This window comes from Salvelinus namaycush, chromosome 19, assembly GCF_016432855.1.
Source record: "Salvelinus namaycush isolate Seneca chromosome 19, SaNama_1.0, whole genome shotgun sequence".
Lineage (NCBI taxonomy): Eukaryota > Metazoa > Chordata > Actinopteri > Salmoniformes > Salmonidae > Salvelinus > Salvelinus namaycush.
The window spans coordinates 8725517-8751612 of record NC_052325.1 but is presented as its reverse complement, the minus strand read 5'-3'; the positions used below and the strand labels follow the sequence as shown (position 1 = coordinate 8751612).

Below are 26096 nucleotides of genomic sequence, written 5' to 3'. Positions count from 1 at the left end.
AATTAATTTATATGCTGATGACACTGTCATGTAGTCTATCGCTTCAACGGCTGACCAAGCATTATCACTATTGGAGACAGATTTTAAGATATTACAAGGGTCTTTTATACAGCTGAAACTTGTTTTAAATGCAAAGAGAACACATGTTATGATTTTTAATAAGTTCAAAAGAAGTTGGTTGAAAATACATGTGCACTTACGAGCTTAGATGGTTCTTGAATTAATCAGGTCTCTGCATATAAATACTTAGGGATATGGTTGGATGATAAACTGTCTTTTAAAATGCACATTGACGAACTTTGTAAACGGCTAAAAATCAAGCTAGGCTTCCTCTATAGAAACAGGACATGTTTGTCCTCTACAAATAGAAGACAAATTGTGCAAGCTACTTTTATGTCTGTTATAGATTATGGTGATATTATTTACATGCATGCTAAGGCATCAACACTTAAATCGCTGGATGCTACTTATCATTGCGCACTTAGGTTTATTACGGGTGCTAGCTACAGAACTCACCACTGTGTTTTATATCAAAATGTGGGTTGGACTTCGCTGTCCGTGAGACGAGAACAACATGCTCTCGTGTTTGTCTATAAAGCACTTCTGAATAAGCTACCTTCTTATTTATCATCACTCATCAATATTAGAATTAGAATTCCTAAAACCAGGTCTCAACATGGATTACACTTGAGGCCCATGCGATTTCCACAGAGTTGGGTAGGGCTGCCTTTTCCTGTTACGCTTCTTGCCTATGGAATAGCCTGCAGACTAAACTTAAACTTGAGACTCTTGTCCCCCTTGCCCATTTTAAATATTTATTGGAGGATTTTTATTTTTGTATTGCTTGTAACTGTTTCGGGTAATGCAAGTTCTTGTGCTGTTAGGGGAATAACCTATGTGTAAATGTAATCTGTTGCTGTATTTTTTTGTGTTATCTGTGATCGTTTTGTTTGTCTTGTTTAGTTTTTTAATCATTGTACCTAAACTGTATGTGTAAACATGTATACGCAGTGCCCAGCTGTAAAAGAGACCCTGGTCTCAGTCTGTGTTCCTTGTTGAAATAAAGGTATTGTGTTGTTTTGTGTTAATAACATTTAGACTACGTTACCCAGCAGGCTATGCGGGCGCGGGAGATGGTTAAAGAATGCCTTGCATGGCTAAATATGGAGTTGTCTAGCTGAAGTATATGTTCATTAAAAGTAGTTAAACCTACGCCCCGGTTTGTCATTATATAAGGAACAAACATAACAGGTAAAATAATCATATTCATAATAATAACCATACAGCTACAATACATTGAGTACAATAGTATCAGCCATTATACCCATAAAACCTAGCGGTAAACCCCGGAAATGGTTCTAATATTTTTTTCAATAATCATTTTTGCGTCTGGGATTTTAGAACTATTTCATATAAGCTCTGTGTTTCATATTGGCTTAACCTGGCACGACATTTTGATAACCGCGCAAATCTCTCTCAGACATGGTAAATTGTATCAATATATTAACCTGTAATTACCTCCCAACATGAAACGCTAATTAGCCGCTTATGTGGCTTTCATAAAGAACTACACATTTTGTCGCAAGGTTTGACGTCATCCCCCAAGGCACATTTCTCCGTGCAACTCCTTGACAAATAGCCTAGCAAGAATCATAGATATTATAGGCGTTTTAGTTTCCCGTGTGTATTCTCGTTCAGAATTTTTGAAATTGCATAGCTTGCTACCTTAGCGTCTTTAAATTACTGTAATTTATTAAGTTACCCTCTGCCTTTGTAGATAACTAGCTAACCTTAGGTCTCTCCGTCGATCAGAAGCAAGGATGGTTATGTGCTATGTAACGTTACCGGATTGTAACCACTACTCCAATAAGAACATGTACATTTGATCGTTTTCCAACCTCTGTAAGTGAGAGGCATCGCTAGAGCTGTGTGATAAGGTAAGCCCTGTTTGCTAACCGCTAACAAACACATTTGGTTAGGTCAAAGATCTGTGGTAAGCTAGGTGTTTATGAAGCTGATCTGTAACGTTAGTTACGTGTACAACGCACGTTGCCTTATTTACAAGTGCAAATAATCAGCATAATGACTTTTGTGCCCTTTTTATTGACAAGTCTTTAGTGAGCTAGCCAGCTACTTTTTTCATGTGTGAACATGCTAGCTAGCGTTAGCCCACCAGCGAAAGGATATTTAGCTAGCTAATTAACTTTAGCTCACGGTTCGTGTAGTCTGACTTTGCTTGATAACGTAGACCGGTACCATGGCAAGGATAGTTGGTTAGCTAGCATGTCACCACTTAGAGAAGTCTGACTACACTAAGTTAACTGTGAGCTAACGTTAACTAATTATCTAGCTAATGTCGCCGGATGGGCTAGCTAGTTGGGCACTTTGGTTGCTAGTTCGTTACATTAGCTAAAGTTGGCTGGCTAGCTCAAAGCACTTGTGGGCTCAATGTTTTCCCCATACAAAACACAGAAACGGGGTTCTTAAATGTTACCTTTTTATTAACAAGTCTTTAGTGACCTAGCCAGCTAGTTAACGTTAAGCCGGCTCCATGGATAGTTGGTTAGTTAGCATGTCACCACTTAGTTCACCGTTCGTGTAGTCAGACTTTTCTAACGTTAGCTAGCTAGTAAGCCAAATATATGTATAGTGAGGCGCCTTGGTTGGCTAGTTAGCTACATTAGCTGAAGCTGGCTAGCTACAAATCACATAAACGGTTTTGGACCACAAGTGCATCTGTTGTAACGTTACATGATTAATCAAACGACCTGTGAAGTCAGTAAGAAATGTCGGCAGGGATGGAAATTAATCTAGCCGGAGGCTAATACTTCTCAGACGGGGCTAGTAGACAATGTGCCAAATTAGCCTGACACGGCAGTGGCATTTTTCCTTTACAAACATCGCATGCCACAGATTTAGGACCTGAATGTAGAAGTCGTGGTCTGCTGGCCGATGCCCAATATCCTTGTTACATCCCTAATTGCTTTTCAACTTTCAGACGATCCCCCTATAACTGTTGGTCATCCTCAGTGACCTTAAGGCTGAGGGTTTTAACTTTCCTCTTGAGAATTAGACTCAGAAGTACAGTCATATAGCTCATTGCAATACTTCACCTCTTCCGGGATAATAGCAACCTTGACTGTCCTGATTATCTAGTTGAGCATTCCAGATTCCTTCATCCCAACAGAAATGTCTCATCCACATAATATGATTTTAGATGTACAGATAGACTGGGCTTTGGTCTATTTTACAGTTACTACAGTCACGTATGTGGGTTATTTTAATATAGATGTTACCATTTGTTTTTGTAATCAACTCAGCTAGTAAAAGTAACTTATTTGTTTTGTCTTTCAGATGGATGGACCGGAAACGTAGTGACAACACTTTGGGTCTGTATATGTCATTTTCCAGTGGGAAAGAGAAATGGCTCTGTATTTACCAGAATAGGTAGTTCATTCACCATGGCAGAAGAGGAAGATCCAGACTGTGGATTGGGAAACAAGAACAAACAAATAGGATTGAGTCTTGAGTACAATAAACAATGCTTTTTTCTGTCCAGATAAAGATGGTGATACAGCATTGGAAAAATACCTACCACTGACCAAATGTCTCTTTGTTTTCCAGTCCAACAGGAGTGTATCCCTCAGGCTATCCGGTGCATGGACATCCTGTGACAGTGTGGTCCGGTTGTGGAGATGGAGACTACAGCAGATCGAGCCTGTGGACAGACAGGTCAGTAACTCATCAAATATACAATAGTGTAAAACATTTATATTTATTATGGATCCCCATTAGCTGCTGCCATAGCAGCAGGTACTCTTCCTGGGGTCCAGTGAAATTTAAGGCAGTTTATACAATTTTAAAAACATTACAATACATTCACAGATTTCACAACACACTGTGTGCCCTCAGGCCCCTACTCCACCACTACCACACATCTACAGTACTAAATCCATGTGTATGTATAGTGCGTATGTTATCGTGTGTATGCATGTGTCTGTGCCAATGTTTGTGTTGATTCAGTCATTGAATCTGTAGATGCATCAACATTCCCCCCCCCCCCATGTTTTAGACAGGAGGCGTGACATGCGGAACATCAGGCTCTCACCACGAGAAGCAGTGCAGGATCAACATCAGCCTCAGCAAGGAGATCTGCTGGAAGTGTTTTACTATATACCGGTATTTATGCGGGACCGGTTTGGGGTTTTTACTTCTATAACGGTATTTGAATGTTTGGTAGGTTGAATGTGATACCTATGTGTAACGTCCATTTAAAAAAATAAATAATAATGTTTACTCTGCTACTTGAGTCATCCCTCTCCACGCTCTCCATGCCGATTTCCACACAGACCTAGTCCCACCCCGTCACTCAAGGAGCGCATTTGTTGTTGCTTGACCACGAGACACTTTTGTTCAGTCTTCATGGTCAATTCAGCACATGCAACAATGTTGATGACAACGATGTTTCCTCTTTGATCTTAATATAAATCCACAAGTGTTCTATAATTACAATATTAGTTTGTTTCTTACATTTGCAAACAGCTAGTTTGTATTTTCTTCGAAAGTGAAGCTAAATGGTGTTAGCCACTAATGCTAATCTCAAGTTAGCTGGCAAACTAGCTAATAAAAGTACTGAGTCAGAGCAAATGTAGCTAGCTAATACAGCCCGATACCAGTACTGGTGGAGGCTTAAATCAGCATCTTGTTTGTACAGCAGTATCTTCTAAATCAAAGAGGAATAGGCGAAGCATGAATATTTTGGCTATATGAATAAAGATTTAATGTAGCCAAAGATTATAGGGTCCCCTAGGAAACACTGAATATAACTTTGGTTCCTACCCTGTCACAATAACTCGTCCATGGCATTTTCATTCGTTGTCATTGTCAAACACTGTATTCAAAGTGCCCACTTATTTGAATTCTAACCAATGAATTATAATAAACATTCTATTTCCATGATTCCAAAAGTTCACCCAAGTGTTTTGATCAAAATCACAATTGCAACATTTGGTTAAATATAAGGCCTAGTATTTTTGCCCATATCATGGCAGTGTGGAAATGATCTCAAATGAGTGCAGGAAATGCAGAAATTGATAGAAATGCAGGAAATTATTTTAGGTTGAATTGAACAGTATAAACCAATTCGAATGGGTCACCCACTACTCATGAAGCAAATTAGGAACTTTTATTCATCCAAAACATAAAATACCATTCAAACATTTTAGAAATACCATGATGTGGTATTTTGGCCATATCGCCCAGCCCTAAGGTGCACTCAGACCAGCCTTTGTGATTGAACTTACCCTAACTACATTATTTTAGTTGGCTGCTTTGAAAAACACTTGTTTGTAATATAACCTATTCTGGGAGCCTAGTGTGTATGAACTATGTTGAATATTTTTGGACCAGATACTGACAGGAGGAGCAATATGAGTCAGAGGTCGTCATGCTGATTGGGATGGTGATGGAGGCTTTGGTGGTCCACACAACGAAGAATCAGGTGTCACTTCCAGTGATTTGGAGCTGACCTGGTGCTGGTAAGGATTGTCTTCATTGAGGCTGTAAGACCCTCCCTCCTTGATATAGAAATTCTGTGACTTTACTGCCTCTTCAATGGTAAGGTCCCTTGCACCGTAGGGACACTTGACCTCCACTACTGGGGCGGCAGGTAGTCTAGTGGTTAGAGCGTTGGGCCAGTAACCGAAACCGCTATGCTCACTGACAAACCGGCCCTGACCAAACCGGTAAGCTGCACTTTTCCACATTTTTAAAAATGTTCTATTTAACCTTTATTTAAACAGAGAGTCACATTGAGATTAAACATCTATTTTACAAGAGAACCCTGTACATATTACAATAAAAATATATTAAAACATACGTGTGTATAAAACAATATAATTCAGCACACAATTAACAAAAATAATAAAAGCAAACACATTCAACTACATAGAGGATCTCAATCAATAATGTAAACTGCCTGAGTGACACCAGCACATCTAACTGCAGTGAACTCTGCAGATTGTTCCACAAATTGGGCAAAAAAACAAAATGCGGATTTTCCTAAATCTGTGGAAACTGAAAGGATCTCTATCCATTCCTGTGAACGGGTTTGGTAACTTATGATTCTAGACTTAATTAATGAAGTTACATATGGAGGGAGTTTCTGTCAGATTGCTTTGTAAATAAATAAAAGAGAATGCAGCTCTCTTCTGACAGACAGAGGTCCATCCCACATTTTTGTGCAGACTACAATGATGAGTCCTAAAATTGTCCCCGGTGATAAAACGTATTGCGGAATGGTAGACTGCGTCCGAGGGTTTTAAAACAGAGGTTGCCGCTTGCATGTAAACAATATCACCAAAATCCAATACAGGGAGAAGCGTTGCTTGAACAGTCTTTCTCCTATTTTTAATACTAAGGCATGATTTATTTCTATGTTTTATAAAACATTCTTGGATCTTAGCTTCTTAGTCAGGTTTTTATTTTATTTATTTTTTTACATGCGTTACGAAGGATAACTTGTCATCAAGCCAGACACCCAGGTGCTTATATTGAGAAACAAGCTCCATTTATTGAGCAAATATGCAGGTCCTCATGGTCAACATTTAATGACCTAGAGAACAGCATGAGCTTGGTTTTACTTGTATTTAACACTAATTTAAGATCTGTAAGTGGTTTCTGAATTGATGTCAAAGTCATGCTGAAATTCACGAATGGTCGGCTGCACAGGAATACAAAACTGTGTCATCTGCACAGAGATAAATGCTACAATAATTAAGAGTTTCCTATGTCATTAATATACAAAGTGAACAATAAAGACCATGTGGTCTCTCACACAGTCTTGAAGACCACATGGCCAGACTTAGTGGTCTTCTCCCCTTTGCCATAAGGTCTGAAATAGACACCATTGTCAACATACTGTACAAACAATTATCTAGGCTAAGTAAAACAACACTTTTTTGATGTGCTGCTCTGCTAACTAGCCAAAGTGTAGTCGGCCTAGCTAAGACAGCCGATATGGAACAGAAATGGAACGTAAAAGGTTAATGGATTGGACACTGACATACTGTGCAGACTATTTAGGCTAATTAAAACAATGGTTTTTTATTTTCACTGCGCTGCTAATTAGCTAGCTAAAGTATAGTCAGTTGCTAGCTAAGACAGAAAAGGGACAAGAATTTCACGAATTGGACACAGGTCTCTGATCGCACTGGTGAACGATAGCTGACAGTGTCGGCTAGAGATGACGTGCAGAAATGTGTACTCTTGCTAAGGTCTTCTTTGTTGCTAATTAGCATTAATACTTTTTGGGGAGTAAATTGAGGCAAATTTATTGATAAAACTCACCTTGTTTGAGAGAATTACACAGTTATCAAAATGTCATGCCAGGTTAAGCCTACATGAAACAGACCTTTATATGAAGTAGTTCTAAAATGTAAAAATGAATGGTGAATAAAATTGAAGGAACCTTTACCGGGTTTTACTGCAATTTCATACCACTAAGTAACCCTACACCTACAGTCAAATTTGAACACACCTACTCATTCAAAGGTTTTTATTTTGTTACTATGAAAACTATTAAATAACACATTGAATCATGTAGTAAGCAAAAAGGGGTTAAACAAATCTAAATATATTTTAGATTCTTCAAAGTAGCCTCCCTTTGCCTTGATGACAGCTTTGCAGACTCTTGGCATTTTCTCAACCAAGAAAATTCCAACAGTCTTGAAGGAGTTCCCAGATATGCTGAGCACTTGTTGGCTGCTTGTCCATCACTCTGCGGTCCAACTCATCCCAAACCATTTCAATTGGATTACGGTTGTGTGATTTGTGGAGGCCAGGTCATATGATGCAGCACTCCATCACTCTCCTCCTAGCCTTTACACAGCCTGGGGGTGTGTTTTGGGTCATTGTACTGTTGAAAACAAATGATAGTCCGACGAAGCGCAAACCAGATGGGATGGTGTATCGCTGCAGAATGCTGTGGTAGCCATGCTGGTTAAGTGTGCCTTGAATTTTGAATAAATCAGTGTCACCAGCAAAGCACACTATCACACCTCCTCCATGCCCCTGTATATTTTTATTTAACCTTTTATTTAAATTAGGCAAGTCAGTTAAGAACAAATTCTTATTTACAATGATGGCCTCCTTACTGTTATTTTGTTTGCTCTTTAATTATTTTTCTATTTTTTATTTTCAGTTTATTTTAGTAAATACTTAACACTTGTTTTTCTTAACTACAATGTTGGCTTGTAAGTAAGCATTTCACCTGTTGTATTCAGCACGTGACAAATAAGATTTGATTTCATGGTGGGAACCACACCTGCGGAGATGATCCATTCACCTACTGCGTCTCACAAAGACACGGCGGTTGGAACCAAAAATGTCATATTTGGACTCATCAGACCAAAGGACAGATTTCCACCGGTCGAATGTCCATTGCTCGTGTTTCTTGGCCCAAGCAAGTCTCTTCTTATTGGTGTCCTTTTAATAGTGGTTTCTTTGCAGCAATTTGACCATGAAGGCCTGATTGGGCGCCTGAGTGGCGCACCGCTCTAAAGCACTGCATTGCTAAAAGCATCACTACACACCCCGGTCCGATCCCGGGCTCTATCACAACCGGCTGTAATCGGAAGACCCATAGGGCGGCGCACAATTGGCCCAGTGTCGTCTGGGTTAGGGGAGGGTTTGTCCGGGGTATGCTGTCATTGTAAATAATTATTTATTCTTAACTGACTTTAATTTAACTAGGAAAGGTACATTAAAAAAAAAAAATTTAATACAAAAAATCCATTAGGACATCCTCAGTTCAACCTTCCCCTTAACAAGTCCATCTTCACTGGTCAAGAATCCTGCATAAAAAACATATTTGGTCTAGCCTATTATTAAACAAATTCTACTAATATCCTTGTGAGTGTGGACTGTATTATTATGCATACTAGATGGACTGGTTACCTTATTCTATGCTCAAATTCCTATTCATGAGTCTAGGAGAAAACGTGTAGGCCTAGACAATGCTGTTGGTTCATTGATTGTGCAGTGTGGCTAAGCCTACAATTAAAGTGACTTTGAATAGACTAGTAATATGGGTTTAATTTTTTCATAGGCTGACACATTACCTTTTGCTACAGAATATCTCATCACCATACGTTTCCATCTTTTCCTCTCTCTCATTCCTTTCTCCAGTGCCCAGAGAGGGGCTGGCAACAGTTTAATGACATGTTTTTTGTTGTGAAAATGTGTAACTATCAAAGTTCTCGCACAGAGTTCACTAGCTTTCCAAAATTAAGCACAATTTCTGGAACAGGGTTGCAGAGCCCATGGCATACAGAGTTTGGGCAGAATATCAACTCTTGTCTTCACATTACCAAGACCTTATCAGCCCTCAAAAACTTCAAGTGAGGACTGGGGGTCAGTCTGATGAACCAAACTACCCAATAATCCCCTCCATGTAGTCTAACTCTCCACACACAGACACACGCACACATGATATACAATAGATATCATATTGATTATGTACAATTATAAGCAATATGCTTTAACTGATTGAACAGACATTGTTTTTGTACTCATATTTGTAATATGGATTTCACATATGCCCTTTTGTGCTTCGAACCTCACCTGCTGTCACGTATAGGCAGGGAGCAGGTGTGGAAGGAGAGTTTTAATAACAATGATGAAAGGCAAATGAGCAAAACAGGAAAAGCGTACTGAACATGAAAACAAACCAATAGTGCCCGGCGACTACGGGCTAAATAAAGGAAACGTAATCAAGGTGATGAAGTCCAGGTGTGCGTAATGATGCAACAGGTGTGACGCCTGCACACCGTTTTTAATATTTTTTTTATATGTACTGTTTTGTCTTTCTTTTTCTTTTGTGCGAATAAATAAATCTAAAACCGAGAGGCTGCATGCTCCTCAAATAGTGGCCTCCTTTCACTATTCAAGTGCATATGGATGAGATGTCTTTATTCCCCTGCCCCTGACCGATGGGTCATTCTAAACTAATTTGACATATTAGACTGAGGCAAGCAACACAGCGCAAGCTTTTTTTTGTGCTACTTTCTCAAATCCTCAATAACTTATAGTCGCATCATGCAGCACATGTATGTTTTGATTTCTAAGACATTCTAACTAAAGTTGCCAAGCAACTCTAAGTCTAGCGTATAGGACCTGTTTCAAAGTATCCCTTTTATGCTCAACATAGCAACTTCATATGCGCACTTGCTCCGGAATGGGAAAAATATCCTTTCTATTTTATTCAGCTAAGTTCAATTACATTCTTCTTACTATAAAATATATAATAATGCCATGGGACTTATAAGCATATCTTGTCTGCTAAATGAACAAGCCTACAGCCTATGTAATGGCGCATAGACAGATAACATACAGTAGGCCAACTCATATTCTGTTCTGTTCTTTGTTGTGATGGTGTATATGAAATTGATTTATTCAACTTTTTTAAAGTAGATGTTCCAGCAGCTTGTATGGGTTTGGCCGGGTTAGGGTTTGGCCGGGGTAGGCCGTCATTGTAAATAAGAATGTGTTTTTAACTGACTTGCCTAGTTAAATAAAATAAAAAGTAAATGCATGGAGACCTAGAGATGCTAAACGTGTTGATATTAATTAACGGTCAATTACTGTGATACAAGCAGTCTTTGGCATGACAATAACCGGCTGACAAAATGTCATGACAGCCACAGCCCTAACTCAGGTTCACGTTGAATGTTTATGCTGTACTGGGGTCTTATTAGGTCCCTGGAGTAAAGCGTTTGTGTGTCTCTAACACCTTTAATTGTTAGAATTCCTTAGAGTTTTGGATCTCATTGTTCCAGAGCCTTGCATACAGGTGATAACAGAACCCTCTGGTGTCAGAAACTTAACCAAGTCAAACTAACATCATTAAAGAGTTGTCCACTTACCCAGTAGAGACAATATAGTCTCAGTGACATCATTCACAGGGCACATATTGACTTTTGCTGATGTAATATGCTCTTTAGGAATCATGCAGACTAAAGTGGATCTCATATTTGATATATTTTGTTGTCATTTAGCAAATTCTCTTACCCAGAGCGACTTACAGGCGCAATTAGGGTTGAGTGCCTTGCTCAAGGGTACATTTTTCACCTAGGCTCAGGGATTTGAACCAGTGACCTTTATCTTACTGGGCCAACATTTTAACTGCTAGAATATCTGCCGCCCGTTTTTGACTGTTTTGTTTTTATTAATCTTGTATTTATTGTATGTTCATGTTCATAGGGCTCCCCTGCAAATGAGATCCCGGTCTCAATGGTGACTCACCCTGTATGAATGAAAGGGAAATACAAAAATCACAGTGTAGTCGATGTGTTTGACACCTTTCATTGGTGGAGTGATATAAGTGTCATTATGACAGAGCCTTGCATGTTTTGAATAATATGTGAATATGTAAAAGTGTGACTTGTGTACTAACATTACAGTTTTCCGTACAGCATGTAATATGTTGTGTATTTGTGTATTTATCTCTAAATGAATTTCCATGTAAATGAACAATACAGTATATGGTATTGTAGTGCTAACAGAACCCTCTGGAATCTGACAGAACAACAACAAACTCGATAAAAAAAAAAAAAATTGAATAAAAGTTTATTGGTCACGTACCCAGATTGCAGGTGTTATGGCAGGTGCAGCAAAATGCTTGTGTTATTAGCTCCAACGGTGAAGTAGAATGTAGCAGACATACAAGAAATCAATAAATAACCAAGTAGATATATTAAGAGTGAGAATATCAATAGGTGGTGTGTATAGACAGAAAATGGTATGTACAGTGGGGTCCTAAATGATTGACACCTTTGATAAAGATGAGAAATAATTACTGTATAAAATAAATAATTAAAACATTTGAAATATTATTTTATACTAATGCAATTTTCTAAAAAAGGTAAGGGTGAAAATGATTGAGACTTTTTAAAGATTCTTACAAATAAAGTAGTCAAAAGGTTAGTACTTTTAGTACCATATTCCTAGCACGCAATGACTAAATCCAGCTTTTGACTCTACAAACTTGTTGAATGCATTTGCAGTTTGTTTTGGTGGTGTTTCAGATGATTTTGTGCCCAATAGAAATTAATGGTAAATAACATTTTGTTATTTTGGAGTGTTGCTTGTGGTAAATAAGAATATAATATGTTTCTACATTAATGTGGAATATAAACTGGGTGGTTCGAGCCCTGAATGCTGATTGGCTGACAGCCGTGGTACAGTGCCTTGCAAAAGTATTAATTCCCCCTTGGCGTTTTTCCTATTTGTTGCATTATAACCTGTAATTTAAATTGATTATTTGGTTTTCATGTAATGGACATACACAAAATAGTCTAAATTGGTGAAGTGAAATGAAGAATATATATATATATATGTATAGCGGCAGCTGCCACGGATGCGTGGAGAAACATCTGTTCCTCAACATGTCTGTCTTCCGCACACCAAGGTTCCTCCTGGTCCCACAGGCCCTCAGCGTGGCACTGTACAAGGGAGGGGATCAAGCTACGAGGCCAAATGCAGGCTAGTGCTGTCCCAGTTAGTTCAGCTAAAACTAGAGCCCAGATACCTCACAGCGCTGGCAGAGAACTGGCGTAAACCGGGTCGTAACTATGGACTGGTGGTGGACCTGCTGCCACATCCAGGCCACACACTGACCACGGACACCTTCATATCCCACCACCCGGGGGAAGGCTGTCCCGTTCCAGTTGAGGGTTACCTGCCCACTGCCACTATTGTATGTAATTATCCAGCAAACCTGTTCAGCTCAGCTGCTGGTAATCATGAGGTAGCAGTTGGCAAAATGGAAGAGCCTCACTGGTCGCTGTATCCCTAATTATGAATAAACTTATTTACTAATCCATTACAAATTCTTTAGTGTAATACCCACTCTCTATATTCACAGCATCTAAGAGAGCTGCTCTTAAGTGATCCCTGACCTGTCAGCAGTGATGTAGTGTTGAAGTGTCTGCTGCAGTCTCTCGCGCTGTAGTTTTAAATTATTCACGCATATAATGTAGTAGTTATTTCTAAATGTGAGTATCTATCTGAGTAACATTTCGCAAATGTGGAATTAATAATAAATGGTAAAAACTGTAAATGCCTTACAAATGGTTTATAACTGAACATTATAACTTGTTACCAATAATTGCATATTCTTACATTTTACCATCAACTACTTACACAATTTAGTTAGACCTGGACGGTATCATGCAGTATTGTACATTTCAACTTTACAGCGCTTGTTGCAGGCATTGTGTCCAAATTACACCACTAGAGGGTGATGTTAGACAATACATAGAATGACTCATGACATTCTCGAAATGTACTTTTAGTATACTTACATACTATTTATAATTTTGGTATTTATTAGGATCCCCATTAGCCACTGCAAAAGCTAATCTTCCTGTGGTCTACATTATATACCATGGGACATTAACAGGCTTTGGTATTTGGAAAATACAACCCAAAATGACTACAATGTATTTTATAAAACAAGCTTATGCCTTCTCCAAGTCATTCTATTCCAATCCAATCCAGACAAATCATTCTGTATCAACACCACATGTATCTATGATGACAACACTGAGATAAGTAATGTCAGTGTATTGTTACATTAAAGATGAAATTACAACAATTGTATAACATAACTATATCAAACCTATGTTTGTCAAATTTAGGAATAAAAACAGTACTATGAATGCCATACCTTCAGAGTTAAAATAAGTTTAGCTGTCACTTTGAACCATGGATAAAAGAAAGCATAAATTATTGGATTAATTAAGGAATTAACAAGTGGCAGAAAACGGATGAAAAGTGATACATTTTCACTTACAAAAGACAAAAAAAAGAAAACCAATAGAGATGGAATCCAACAAATGAAATAGTTGATAACAACAATAGACAGACTTTTTGCTGCTTTTCTCTCAGACTTATTTGTCTGTGCAGTTTTAACACCAGAGACACTGGCAGCCTCTTTTGAAAATACCTTTCTGGCCTGTGATCTGGCCACCACAAAGATTTTCAAATAAAGTGTTATAATAATAGAGCATGGGACAACCATTGTAATTACAATTTCAACGATATTACTCCAGGATATTCCTTCAACAATAAAACATTCATTCAAACACCTACTGGGTACCTGTACATTTACAAAGCTTTTTATAATAGCAGCACGGTATATGATACAACAACACCAGGTAATGGATATACGACACATCATTCTTGTTATTGTTGTTTTAGAGTGGTACAATAAGGGATCACACACAGCAACATAGCGGTCAATAGATATCAAGACCAAATTGCCCAGAGATAAAGAAGTACAAAATAATGCCATATATAAATGAAACACACAGAAATATTCCCCAAAACCCCAGCATGATTCCATTATTGCTACAGTCGTTACTGGTATCACAATCAGTCCCACCAGGAGATCTGCCCCAGCCAGAGAGATGATGAGCAGGTTGGTTGGAGTGTGGAGCTGCTTGAAGTGAGAGATGGAGATGATCACCAGTACATTCAAAAATACTGTAACTGCTGAAATCAATGAGAAGAAGATGTACAGAGTTATGTAGATAGATGTCGATAGCGAAGCCTTTCTGCAAGAAGAGTTTCTATCTTGAAAACAGTACTGAACATCTTCATGTTTCTCCATTTGTAGTAAAAGGTCAAAATGCTGAGGTCCTGCTCCTCCTTGGTCCTGTGTGGGACCCTGTCAGGTCAGCCTTCTGACAAACTCTGAGCTCTGCCTCTCCATTTATCCCTGAGTTACTGACAGCCACTCCCCTCTCCGGAGTCTCTCTGCACACACACACACACATGTGATCACACAAATTAACTAATGTTTAGATAAACAAATAATTTATGATGTAATGTATGAGAGGATTGGATGTTTCTGTGCCCACCTAGCCTGTCCTTTCAACCTTACTGATAGTTAGAAATGAGGGAAAAGATACATTTTCTCAACTTAGCATTTTACTATGGAAAAAATTGTATGGGTGATGTTTTGTCACTCAAAGGCTATTTTATATGGGAAATAGAATAACTGTGCAGTCTAACTGGTTTGGGTGATGTCAATGCTCAGTTTGGAACATATTCCACAACCTCAGGAGTCATGACGGCAGGCCACATGTCAGCTAGTCAGTGTTTAGGAAAGTTGACAGTAGGGAAGTTGATGAGATAGACTTAAGCTATGCTGCCCTTCAAAGACAAAACACAGTAACTACGAATTCAGGTATATTATCTGATTAATGTGGTATTTAGTTTCCTGACACAAGAACAAGCCAGTTGATCAGAAAATATCATGCAGTGTCAGAAATTGGTGTCTGTCTAGACAGAAAAAGACTGAAGTCAGATTTTGCTGTAAAATAAATCACGTAGTTACTGTGTTTTGCCTTTGTAGGGCAGTATGGGGTATGCACTATAGCACATGCAGTCAAAATGAATAGTGGCATTACATATGAACATTCCATAGACTTATAAAAATGTCAATCTGAACTAAATTATGAATAGTACTTCTTCAAGTTGAGGGAGACTTTGTCTCAGTTACATCATGGGGACAAATACTATGTGTCAGACATCAGAACAACCACACTGTATTCTGACCCAATCACCCCTTAATGTTGCTTACCTTTTCTGGTGTGTTGTTTTCTCTGATTTAAACAAAAAAGACAAAGTAATGTAATTTCCATTTCATTTAGTTGAATCAATCATCTCAAAATCACTTATAAAATAACCTTTCGGAAAAAAATGACAACTCTATTGGAATAATTCACTATTAGCCATTTAATCAAGTTAGCCCTGCTCAACAACTTCAATGGTAGCCCCCAGACCCTGGCACAAGGACCATCTATAATACAAGTATATCTACTGTATTGTAACAATAACAAATTGTGTGAATCACACTTTTGGGGCATTAATATTTATGACCTAATTCAGTAACACTTTAAAATAACATTCAGTAATAAAGCATTTACAGGCATTTACAGTTTTATCACCATTTATTAATCATTACTCCCACATTTGTTAAATGTTAGTAAGCTAGGTATTCTTACATTTGTAAATAACTTTTAAATTATGTATTAATGAGTCATTGGATTGTGTATATTTAAACCATTTACTAATCATTAGTACTAATCAAATATTTTTGCAGTGCCTAATCTAAAGTGAGAGCTATTTATACTTTTGAAATAATGAGTCACTATTTTGAGAGACCAGTGTAATTTCTCACAATAAGTTGGACATGCCATTGGAAGACATTGAAGGTTTCAAAATGACCTAGAGCAGGGGTGTCAAACTCAAATACCCAGTGGGCCAAAATGTAAAACCTGCACAAAGTCGCGGGCCAACATTGAACAAATGAACCTTTTAATATGGACCCAAACAAGTTTTGCTTTAACATTGAATATGGAACAAGCATCACTTATTACCATACAATATATAATTTAATAGTGGAGACATGCAAAATCGAATTTCAAATGAAAAAACACATCAATGGCATTCATTTATTAAATAAATAAAATTTAAATAAAAATCGTATGCCTCTTTTCTATTTGCAGCCTTCTGATTTAAATACCAAAATAAACTTTTTCCACTGGCTAATAATTTTACAAATAAAATGATAATAAATCAATCAACCATTCAAGCCCATGCCTTGTAGCAAGAAAAAGTGCACAAAGAAAACGTTAATTATTGCACACTGATCTAATCTGATGTGCCCAAGCCAGATACCTGGCATCTCTTCTTGGATGGTAGTTCATCAATGTCTGGGCTCAGCCTCTGAGCTGAAGAAATCCTCAGTATCGAGCGAAGGTGTTCATCAGTCAGACGTCTCCTGTGAGTTGTTTTGGTCATCTTCATCGAGGAGAAAAGTTGCTCGCATAGATAAGTGCTGCCGAACATGGAGAGCATCTGAGCAGCTTGGGTGCGGAGCTGAGGCATTGTGTCAGAGATGAACCGTGGAAACTGTGCGGCGCCCACAGCATCATACTTTGACTTCAGCGTGTCGTTGCACTGGAGTTCAATCAGCTCCATTTGGATGTTGGTTGGTGCATTTTCCACATCAACTGCGAAGGGATTACTAAGCAGTTCAAACCTACATTTCTGGACATCGAAGTCGGCAAATCGCCGGCTAAACTCAGCGGCGAGAACACTGAGTTTTTCAGCAAACTGTGCGCATGGGAACACGGCGGTAGAGATCTGCGCTTTTATGGTTTGGCAGCAGGGAAAATGGCAAGGGTTTCCTTGCAGCATCTGATTCTCCCACAGGCACAGTTTAGTTTTAAAGGCCCTCACTGCAGCGTACATGTCTGTGATGATGCGCCCCCGCCCCTGAAGCTGCAGGTTCAGCGCATCGAGATGGCTCGAGATGTCACAGAGAAAGGCCAGCTCACACAGAAACTTTTGCTCCCGGAGCTCTGCTGTATCCTTCCCTTTGGTTTCCAGGAATTGACATATTTCCTCACGCAGCTCGAAACATCTGTTCAGTACTTTTCCTCTGATTAGCCATCTCACCTCTGTGTGATACGGCACGTCTGCGTATTCCGAACCACACTCCTCTAGAAAAAATTTAAACTGGCGGTGATTCAGACCTTTGGCTCTTATAAAGTTAACTACCTGTGTTACTGTGGTCATAACATGTTCCATCTTTAGGGCTTTGGCACACAGTGATTCCTGATGTATGATGCAGTGGTAAACAGTTAGCTCACCTGCACAGTTCTCTTCCCGCATCTTCTCCCGAACCATGCCCACCAGTCCACTCTTTTTACCGCACATCGCTGGCGCACCATCTGTCGTTAATCCAACGAGTTTATCCCACGGCAGCTTTATTTCAGTTACACATTTGGAAACCTCCTCAAAGATTTCCTTTCCTGTGGTTGTGCCATGCATTGATTTGAATCCCAATAGCTCCTCCGTAACACACAGATTTGAGTCCACTCCACGGATGAAGACTGACAGCTGAGCAGTATCAGATGCGTCGCAGCTCTCATCCACAGCGAGGGAGAACGCAACGAAATCTTTTCCCTTTTCCATCAGCTGGTCATACAGATTGGTGGCAAGATCACATGTGCGATCAGCTACTGTGTTCCTGCTCAGGCTCACGTTTGAAAATGCTTGCTTTTTCTCTGGGCATACGAGGTCACAAACTTTCATCATGCACTTTTTCACGAACTCTCCCTCATTAAAGGGCCGGGCTGATTTTGCGATCTCTGCTGCCACTATATAACTAGCCTTTACAGCAGCCTCACTTTGTGATGTGGCTTTTTTGAACATATTCTGTTGTGAAACCAAACTTCTTTTCATCTCCTCTATTTTCTGGCTCCTTTGAGTCATGTCCAGGTCCTTGTATTTGTCATGGTGTTTCGTTTCATAGTGTCGTCTAATGTTGTACTCCTTACTTACAGCCACGTTGACTCCACAAACAAGACAAACAGGTTTGTCTTTTACATATGTAAACAGATATTCTGCCTCCCACTTGTCCAGAAAGCTCCTGTTTTCTGCCTTTCTTTTCGCCATTTTTGGGAAGGGATAGCGCGCTGACAGTTGTAGCGTCTATGTTGCTATGACTACTGTCACAGAGGAGAGGGCGTTTCTGGGTCCTGTCCTGATTGGCGCGCGAAAACAACAGCAGAGCATTATGGGATTCGTAGTATTAGCGGTGAATGCGCTGTATAATACCGGCGGGCCAGCTCTAGTAGTAATTTGGTATTGTCTCGCGGGCCAAATATAATTACCCCGCGGGCCAGAGTTTGACACCCATGACCTAGAGCATATCAAAAATATATGGGGGATTGGAAATGATGCAGTCAATTACATTGATGGAAGCAACACTCTATCCGCAATATTAAAGCTGATCCACCCCTTAAAATAAAAAAAATAAAAAATATGTACCGTATAATGTGAGTGTGGCAGGCTTACAATGATGGCAAAAAACAGCGTTTGAGAGTGTGCTGACCCTGGTGCTAGAGGGGGTACGCAGCTGGAGGTTGAATGTTCCACAAGCATTTCGCTACACTCGCATTAACATCTGCTAACCATGTGTATGTGGCCAATAAAAATGTATTTGACTACAAATGTTTGAAGGGGTACGGGACTATAAAAAGTTTGGGAACAACTGCTCTAGGTCATTTTATGAAAAATATAAAGCATTTATAGAAAAATATATTTTTTAATTTGAACATCCTCTGTGTTGTGTGATTATTGTTTAACCATTGATATGCTCTAGGTCATTTTGAGAACTTAAAGGGCAGCTGAACTCAAAAACCTTTTTTCTCTGGTTGAAAAAGGCCGATGCTGCTTCGATATTAGTCAGAAACATTGATTATAGTGTATAAAAGTGTAAATCGCATAATTTTGGTAATATCTCACAAAAAAAATCGATCTTTTTTTCATTTAAGTAACCTGTTATTTTCCTAGATCACTTGTATATTTGACTGTTGAGTTGAGTCCTGCCCACTAACGGGATGGTTACGCCAGATTTGTCATGCACGGAGAAACAGCTGCACTGATTGCGCTCCAACCAATCCTATGACAGAACCTACAGACAGTGAGACAGACCTGCAGCACCTCAGACATGTTTACATAAGACAACACGCACTTGTTAACATAAGACAACACATCACCAATGTTATGTTGAAAGAACACTTGACACCTAAGCCCTTTATGGAGTGGCCACTTGTTGATGTGTTTGATAGGGATCACTCCAGTCTGCCACTGACAATTGAGACGATGTGCACTTGCATCCCAACTGCCACTTGTCAATATTTAAAAATTCAAAACCCATTTGTGAGCATCTTGTGTTACGCCCCAACCTGTTTTGTAACATGAAACACTGCCAGACAGACGCATACAGTAATAGAAAATGAGAACGTTGTCAAAACGGAGAGGTCGCCATTCCGCAGAGACTTTATAAGTTGATTTATCTAGCTGTCCAAAGTGTTACTAGCTAGCTTCATAACAGCGACTTTATAATAGAAAGTGACAAAATTAGCTGATTTAGGTAACGTGGCCTAGATGTTCAATGTTCCTGCTAGCTGCTAGCTAGCGTCATTGACAAACACAGGGATGGAACTTAGCTAGCAAGCTAGTGATTTTCCACATTGATAAACAGCATATAGCTTGTGCTGTATTTACTACAGTTTGACAGCCTGCTGATGAAGTTGTAGACATGTTCTCAGAAATCCATCATGAGCGCAGCAGCAGCTGACTCAATACTGTCTGCAGTGCACTGACTATAGTTTTCATGCAATTTTTTAAAACTTGAGAAATACTGCACCAAACACCTTAGCTAGATGTAAACTTCTAAATTAATGACAGATTTCTTGATTTATCTTAATTCGGACTATTTTGAGGGTGAAAGGTTGCTACCGTTACTCAAGATTGGCAATCAACACTAACTGGTCCTCTGTAGATCAGTTGGTAGAGCATGGCACTTGCAAAACCAGGATAGTGGGTTCAATCCAAGTCACTTTGGATAAAAGTGTCTGGTAAATGGCATATGGGTATGATGTAGCGAAGTTAAGCCGTCATTTGGCTTTACTTTCCACTTACCTATGGAGATACGGCCATGCGAATCCTACCAATTAGAACCGATAGAGCTGGTTGGCGGCCATTTTGGAAAACTGGTTAAATCTGCAATGACACTAGACATATTAATTAAGACCTTTACTTGCTTTCTGCATAGGCTAAATGGTCTCATCATAAAGGCATTTAGTTAAAATGGGTTACATCTCTCTCTGCTGAACATATGGTTCTATTATATTTCTATGGGATTTTAGTTAAAAGGGGTTACATACTCTGTAATTATTGGGACAGTAAAGCATATTTTATTATTTTGGTTCTATACTTCTAAAGTTTGTGTTTTTTTGTTTCTTTATCTGCGTTGTTTGTAACTTTTTTAAAACTTTTTTTGTACATAATGTTGCCTCTACCATCTCTTATGACCGAAAATAACTTCTAGACATCAGAACTTCGATTACTCACCACAGACTAGCAGAATCCTTTTTCGTCTTTCATGACTCTCACGAGCACGAGGCGGAGGATATACTGCTCCCTCGGGAACAGGCCCCATTCCCAGTGATCTGTGTGAAGAGGAGGCGGAGAAAGAGAGGCCGGAGGGCGGGCTGCATTCTGATTAGTAGGAGGCGATCGAATTAACTCCCACTCCCCTCAATTCTGCTCGCAAACATGCAATCTTTGGACAATAAAATGGATGAGTTATTGGGAAGATTAAACTACCCATCGGGACATTAAAAACTGCAACATTTCTCATGATAAGCTGCAGACCACGTTACCTACCGAGAGAGTTTTTGTCTATATTCTTTGTAGCTGTTTACATACCGCCACAGTCAGAGGCTGGCACCAAGATAGCATTGAATGAGCTGTATTCCAGCAAACAAGAGAACCCAGTAGCCGGGGACTTTAATGCAGGGAAACTTAAATCAGTTTTATCTCATTTCTATCAACATGTTAAATGTGCAACCAGAGGGAAAATAACTCTGGACCACCTATACTCCACACACAGAGATGCATTCAAAGCTCTCCCTCGCTCTCCATTTAGCAAATCTAACCATAATTATATCCTCCTGATTCCTGCTTACAAGCAACAATTAAAGCAGGAAGCACCAGTGACTAGATCAATAAAATAAGTGGTCAGATGAAGCAGATGCTAAGCTACATGACTGTTTTGCTATCAAAATCAAATCAAGTTTATTTTATATAGCCCTTCGTACATCAGCTAATATCTCGAAGTGCTGTACAGAAACCCAGCCTAAAACCCCAAACAGCAAGCAATGCAGGTGTAGAAGCACGGTGGCTAGGAAAAACTCCCTAGAAAGGCCAAAACCTAGGAAGAAACCTAGAGAGGAACCAGGCTATGAGGGGTGGCCAGTCCTCTTCTGGCTGTGCCGGGTGGAGATTATAACAGAACATGGCCAAGATGTTCAAAATGTTCATAAGTGACAAGCATGGTCAAATAATAATCAGGAATAAATGTCAGTTGGCTTTTCATAGCCGATCATTAAGAGTTGAAAGCAGCAGGTCTGGTACAGGTAGGGGTTCCATAACCGCAGGCAGAACAGTTGAAACTGGAACAGCAGCAAGGCCAGGTGGACTGGGGACAGCAAGGAGTCATCATGCCCGGTAGTCCTGACGTATGGTCCTAGGGCTCAGGTTCTCCGAGAGAGAGAAAGAAAGAGAGAAGGAGAGAATTAGAGAGAGCATACTTAAATTCACACAGGACACTGGATAAGACAGGAGAAGTACTCCAGATATAACCAACTGACCCTAGCCCCCCGACACATAAACTACTGCAGCATAAATACTGGAGGCTGAGACAGGAGGGGTCAGGAGACACTGTGGCCCCATCCGATGATACCCCCGGACAGGGCCAAACAGGAAGGATATAACCCCACCCACTTTGCCAAAGCACAGCCCCCGCACCACTAGAGGGATATCTTCAACCACCAACTTACAATCCTGAGACAAGGCCGAGTATAGCCCACAACGATCTTCACCACGGCACAAACCAAGGGAGGGCGCCAACCCAGACAGGAAGATCACGTCAGTAACTCAACCCACTCAAGTGACGCACCCCTCCTAGGGACGGCATGAAAGAGCACCAGTAAGCCAGTGACTCAGCCCCTGTAATAGGGTTAGAGGCAGAGAATCCCAGTGGAGAGAGGGGAACCGGCCAGGCAGAGACAGCAAGGGCGGTTCGTTGCTCCAGAGCCTTTCCGTTCACCTTCACACTCCTGGGCAGACTACACTCAATCATATGACCTACTGAAGAGATAAGTCTTCAGTAAAGACTTAAAGGTTGAGACCGAGTCTGCGTCTCTCACATGGGTAGGCAGACCGTTCCATAAAAATGGAGATCTATAGGAGAAAGCCCTGCCTCCAGCTGTTTGCTTAGAAATTCTAGGGACAATTAGGAGGCCTGCGTCTTGTGACCGTAGCGTACGTGTAGGTATGTACGGCAGGACCAACTCGGAAAGATAGGTAGGAGCAAGCCCATGTAACGCTTTATAGGTTAACAGTAAAACCTTGAAATCAGCCCTTGCCTTAACAGGAAGCCAGTGTAGGGAAGCTAGCACTGGAGTAATATGATCAAATTTCTTGGTTCTAGTCAGGATTCTAGCAGCCGTATTTAGCACTAACTGAAGTTTATTTAGTGCTTTATCCGGGTAGCCGGAAAGTAGAGCATTGCAGTAGTCTAACTTAGAAGTAACAAATGCATGGATTAATTTTTCTGCATCATTTTTGGACAGAAAATTTCTGATTTTTGCAATGTTACGTAGATGGAAAAAAGCTGTCCTTGAAACAGTCTTGATATTTTCGTCAAAAGAGAGATCAGGGTCAAGAGTAACGCCGAGGTCCTTCACAGTTTTATTTGAGACGACTTTACAACCATCAAGATTAATTGTCAGATTTAACAGAAGATCTCTTTGTTTCTTGGGACCTAGAACAAGCATCTCTGTTTTGTCCGAGTTTAAAAGTAGAAAGTTTTCAGCCATCCACTTCCTTATGTCTGAAACACAGGCTTCTAGCGAGGGCAATTTTGGGGCTTCACCATGTTTCATTGAAATGTACAGCTGTGTGTCATCCGCATAGCAGTGAAAGTTAACATTATGTTTTCGAATAACATCCCCAAGAGGTAAAATATATAGTGAAAACAATAGTGGTCCTAAAACGGAACCTTGAGGAACACCGAAATGTACAGTTGATTTGCCAGAGGACAAACCATTCACAGAGACAAACTGATATCTTTCCGACAGATAAGATCTAAACCAGGCCAGAACTTGTCCGTGTAGACCAATTTGGGTTTCCAGTCTCTCCAAAAGAATGTGGTGATCGATGGTGTCAAAGGCAGCACTAAGGTCTAGTAGCACGAGGACAGATGCAGAGCCTCGGTCTGACGCCATTAAAAGGTCATTTACCACCTTCACAAGTGCAGTCTCAGTGCTATGATGGGGTCTAAAACCAGACTGAAGCATTTCGTATACATTGTTTGTCTTCAGGAAGGCAGTGAGTTGCTGCGCAACAGCTTTTTCTAAAATTTTTGAGAGGAACGGAAGATTCGATATAGGCCGATAGTTTTTTATATTTTCCGGGTCAAGGTTTGGCTTTTTCAAGAGAGGCTTTATTACTGCCACTTTTAGTGAGTTTGGTACACATCCGGTGGATAGAGAGCCGTTTATTATGTTCAACATAGGAGGGCCAAGCACATGAAGCAGCTCTTTCAGTAGTTTAGTCGGAATAGGATCCAGTATGCAGCTTGAAGGTTTAGAGGCCATGATTATTTTCATCATTGTGTCAAGAGATATAGTACTAAAACACTTAAGTGTCTCTCCCGATCCCAGGCCCTGGCAGAGCTGTGCAGATCCAGGACAGCTAAGCCCTGGAGGAATACGGAGATTTAAAGAGGAGTCCGTAATTTGCTTTCTAATAATCATGCTCTTTTCCTCAAGAAGTTCATGAATTTATTACTGCTGAAGTGAAAGCCATCCTCTCTTGGGGAATGCTGCTTTTTAGTTAGCTTTGCAACAGTATCAAAAATAAATTTTGGATTGTTCTTATTTTCCTCAATTAAGTTGGAAAAGTAGGATGATCGAGCAGCAGTGAGGGCTCTTCGGTACTGTCTTTCCAAGCTAGTCGGAAGACTTCCAGTTTGGTGTGGCGCCATTTCCGTTCCAATTTTCTGGAAGCTTGCTTCAGAGCTCGGGTATTTTCTGTATACCAGGGAGCTAGTTTCTTATGACAAATGTTTTTCGTTTTTAGGGGTGCAACTGCATCTAGGGTATTGCGCAAGGTTAAATTGAGTTCCTCAGTTAGGTGGTTAACTGATTTTTGTCCTTTGACGTCCTTGGGTAGGCAGAAGGAGTCTGGAAGGGCATCAAGGAATTTTTGTGTTGTCTGAGAATTTATAGCACGACTTTTGATGCTCCTTGGTTGGGGTCTGAGCAGATTATTTGTTGCGATTGCAAACGTAATAAAATGGTGGTCCGATAGTCCAGGATTATGAGGAAAAACATTAAGATCTACAACATTTATTCCATGGGACAAAACTAGGTCCAGAGTATGACTGTGGCAGTGAGTAGGTCCAGAGACATGTTGGACAAAACCCACTGAATCGATGATGGCTCCGAAAGCCTTTTGGAGTGGGTCTGTGGCCTTTTGGAGTGGGTCTGTGTACTTCATATGAATATTAAAATCACCAAAAATTTGAATATGATCTGCTATGACTACAAGGTCCGATATGAATTCAGGGAACTCAGAGAGGAACGCTGTATATGGCCCAGGAGGCCTGTAAACAGTAGCTATAAAAAGTGATTGAGTAGGCTGCATAGATTTCATGACTAGAAGCTCAAAAGACGAAAACGTCATTTTTTTTTTTGTAAATTGAAATTTGCTATCGTAAATGTTAGCAACACCTCCGCCTTTGCGGGATGCACGGGGGATATGGTCACTAGTGTAACCAGGAGGTGAGGCCTCATTTAACACAGTAAATTCATCAGGCTTAAGCCATGTTTCAGTCAGGCCAATCACATCAAGATTATGATCAGTGATTAGTTCATTGACTATAACTGCCTTTGAAGTGAGGGATCTAACATTAAGTAACCCTATTTTGAGATGTGAGGTATCACGATCTCTTTCAATAATGGCAGGAATGGAGGAGGTCTTTATCCTAATGAGATTGCTAAGGCGAACACCGCCATGTTTAGTTTTGCCCAACCTAGGTCGAGGCACAGACACAGTCTCAATGGGGATGGCTGAGCTGACTACACTGACTATGCTAGTGGCAGACTCCACTAAGCTGGCAGGTTGGCTAACAGCCTGCTGCCTGGCCTGCACCCTATTTAATTGTGGAGCTAGAGGAGTTAGAGCCCTGTCTATGTTGGTAGATAAGATGAGAGCACCCCTCCAGCTAGGATGGAGTCCGTCACTCCTCAGCAGGTCAGGCTTGGTCCTGTTTGTGGGTGAGTCCCAGAAAGAGGGCCAATTATCTACAAATTCTATCTTTTGGGAGGGGCAGAAAACAGTTTTCAACCAGCGATTGAGTTGTGAGACTCTGCTGTAGAGCT

At 40.1% G+C, this 26096-nt stretch overlaps 2 protein-coding genes and 1 long non-coding RNA gene across 4 annotated transcripts; 1 reads left to right on the top strand and 2 right to left on the bottom strand.

Annotated features, from left to right (window-relative positions):
* Positions 1 to 1607: 1607 nt before the first annotated feature.
* Positions 1608 to 5749, top strand: LOC120063724. Of its 2 annotated transcripts, XR_005478540.1 has the most exons (5): positions 1608 to 1937; positions 3355 to 3389; positions 3625 to 3732; positions 4073 to 4179; positions 5410 to 5749. It is a non-coding gene; the product is annotated as an uncharacterized LOC120063724 (long non-coding RNA). The 2 variants fall into 2 exon arrangements; XR_005478539.1 differs by lacking the exon at positions 5410 to 5749 and having other exon boundaries at positions 4073 to 4487.
* Positions 5750 to 5778: 29 nt separating this feature from the next.
* On the bottom strand, positions 5779 to 14671 carry LOC120063678 (trace amine-associated receptor 13c-like). Its single transcript, XM_039013973.1, has 2 exons — positions 14006 to 14671; positions 5779 to 5787 (listed from the first exon to the last, which is right to left on the bottom strand). Exons 1-2 carry the CDS (start codon positions 14669 to 14671, stop codon positions 5779 to 5781), a joined length of 675 nt encoding a protein of 224 aa, XP_038869901.1.
* Positions 14672 to 16719: 2048 nt separating this feature from the next.
* Positions 16720 to 18767, bottom strand: LOC120063677 (general transcription factor II-I repeat domain-containing protein 2-like). Its single transcript, XM_039013972.1, has one exon. The coding sequence runs from the start codon at positions 18529 to 18531 to the stop codon at positions 16720 to 16722; it is 1812 nt and encodes a 603-aa protein (XP_038869900.1). The 5' UTR covers positions 18532 to 18767.
* Between the last annotated feature and the right edge of the window lie 7329 nt (positions 18768 to 26096).

Coding starts and splice junctions, on each gene's coding strand:
- LOC120063678 (XM_039013973.1), bottom strand. CDS start 14,671: ATGGAGAAACATGAAGATGTTCAGTACTGTTTTCAAGATAGAAACTCT.
- LOC120063677 (XM_039013972.1), bottom strand. CDS start 18,531: ATGGCGAAAAGAAAGGCAGAAAACAGGAGCTTTCTGGACAAGTGGGAG.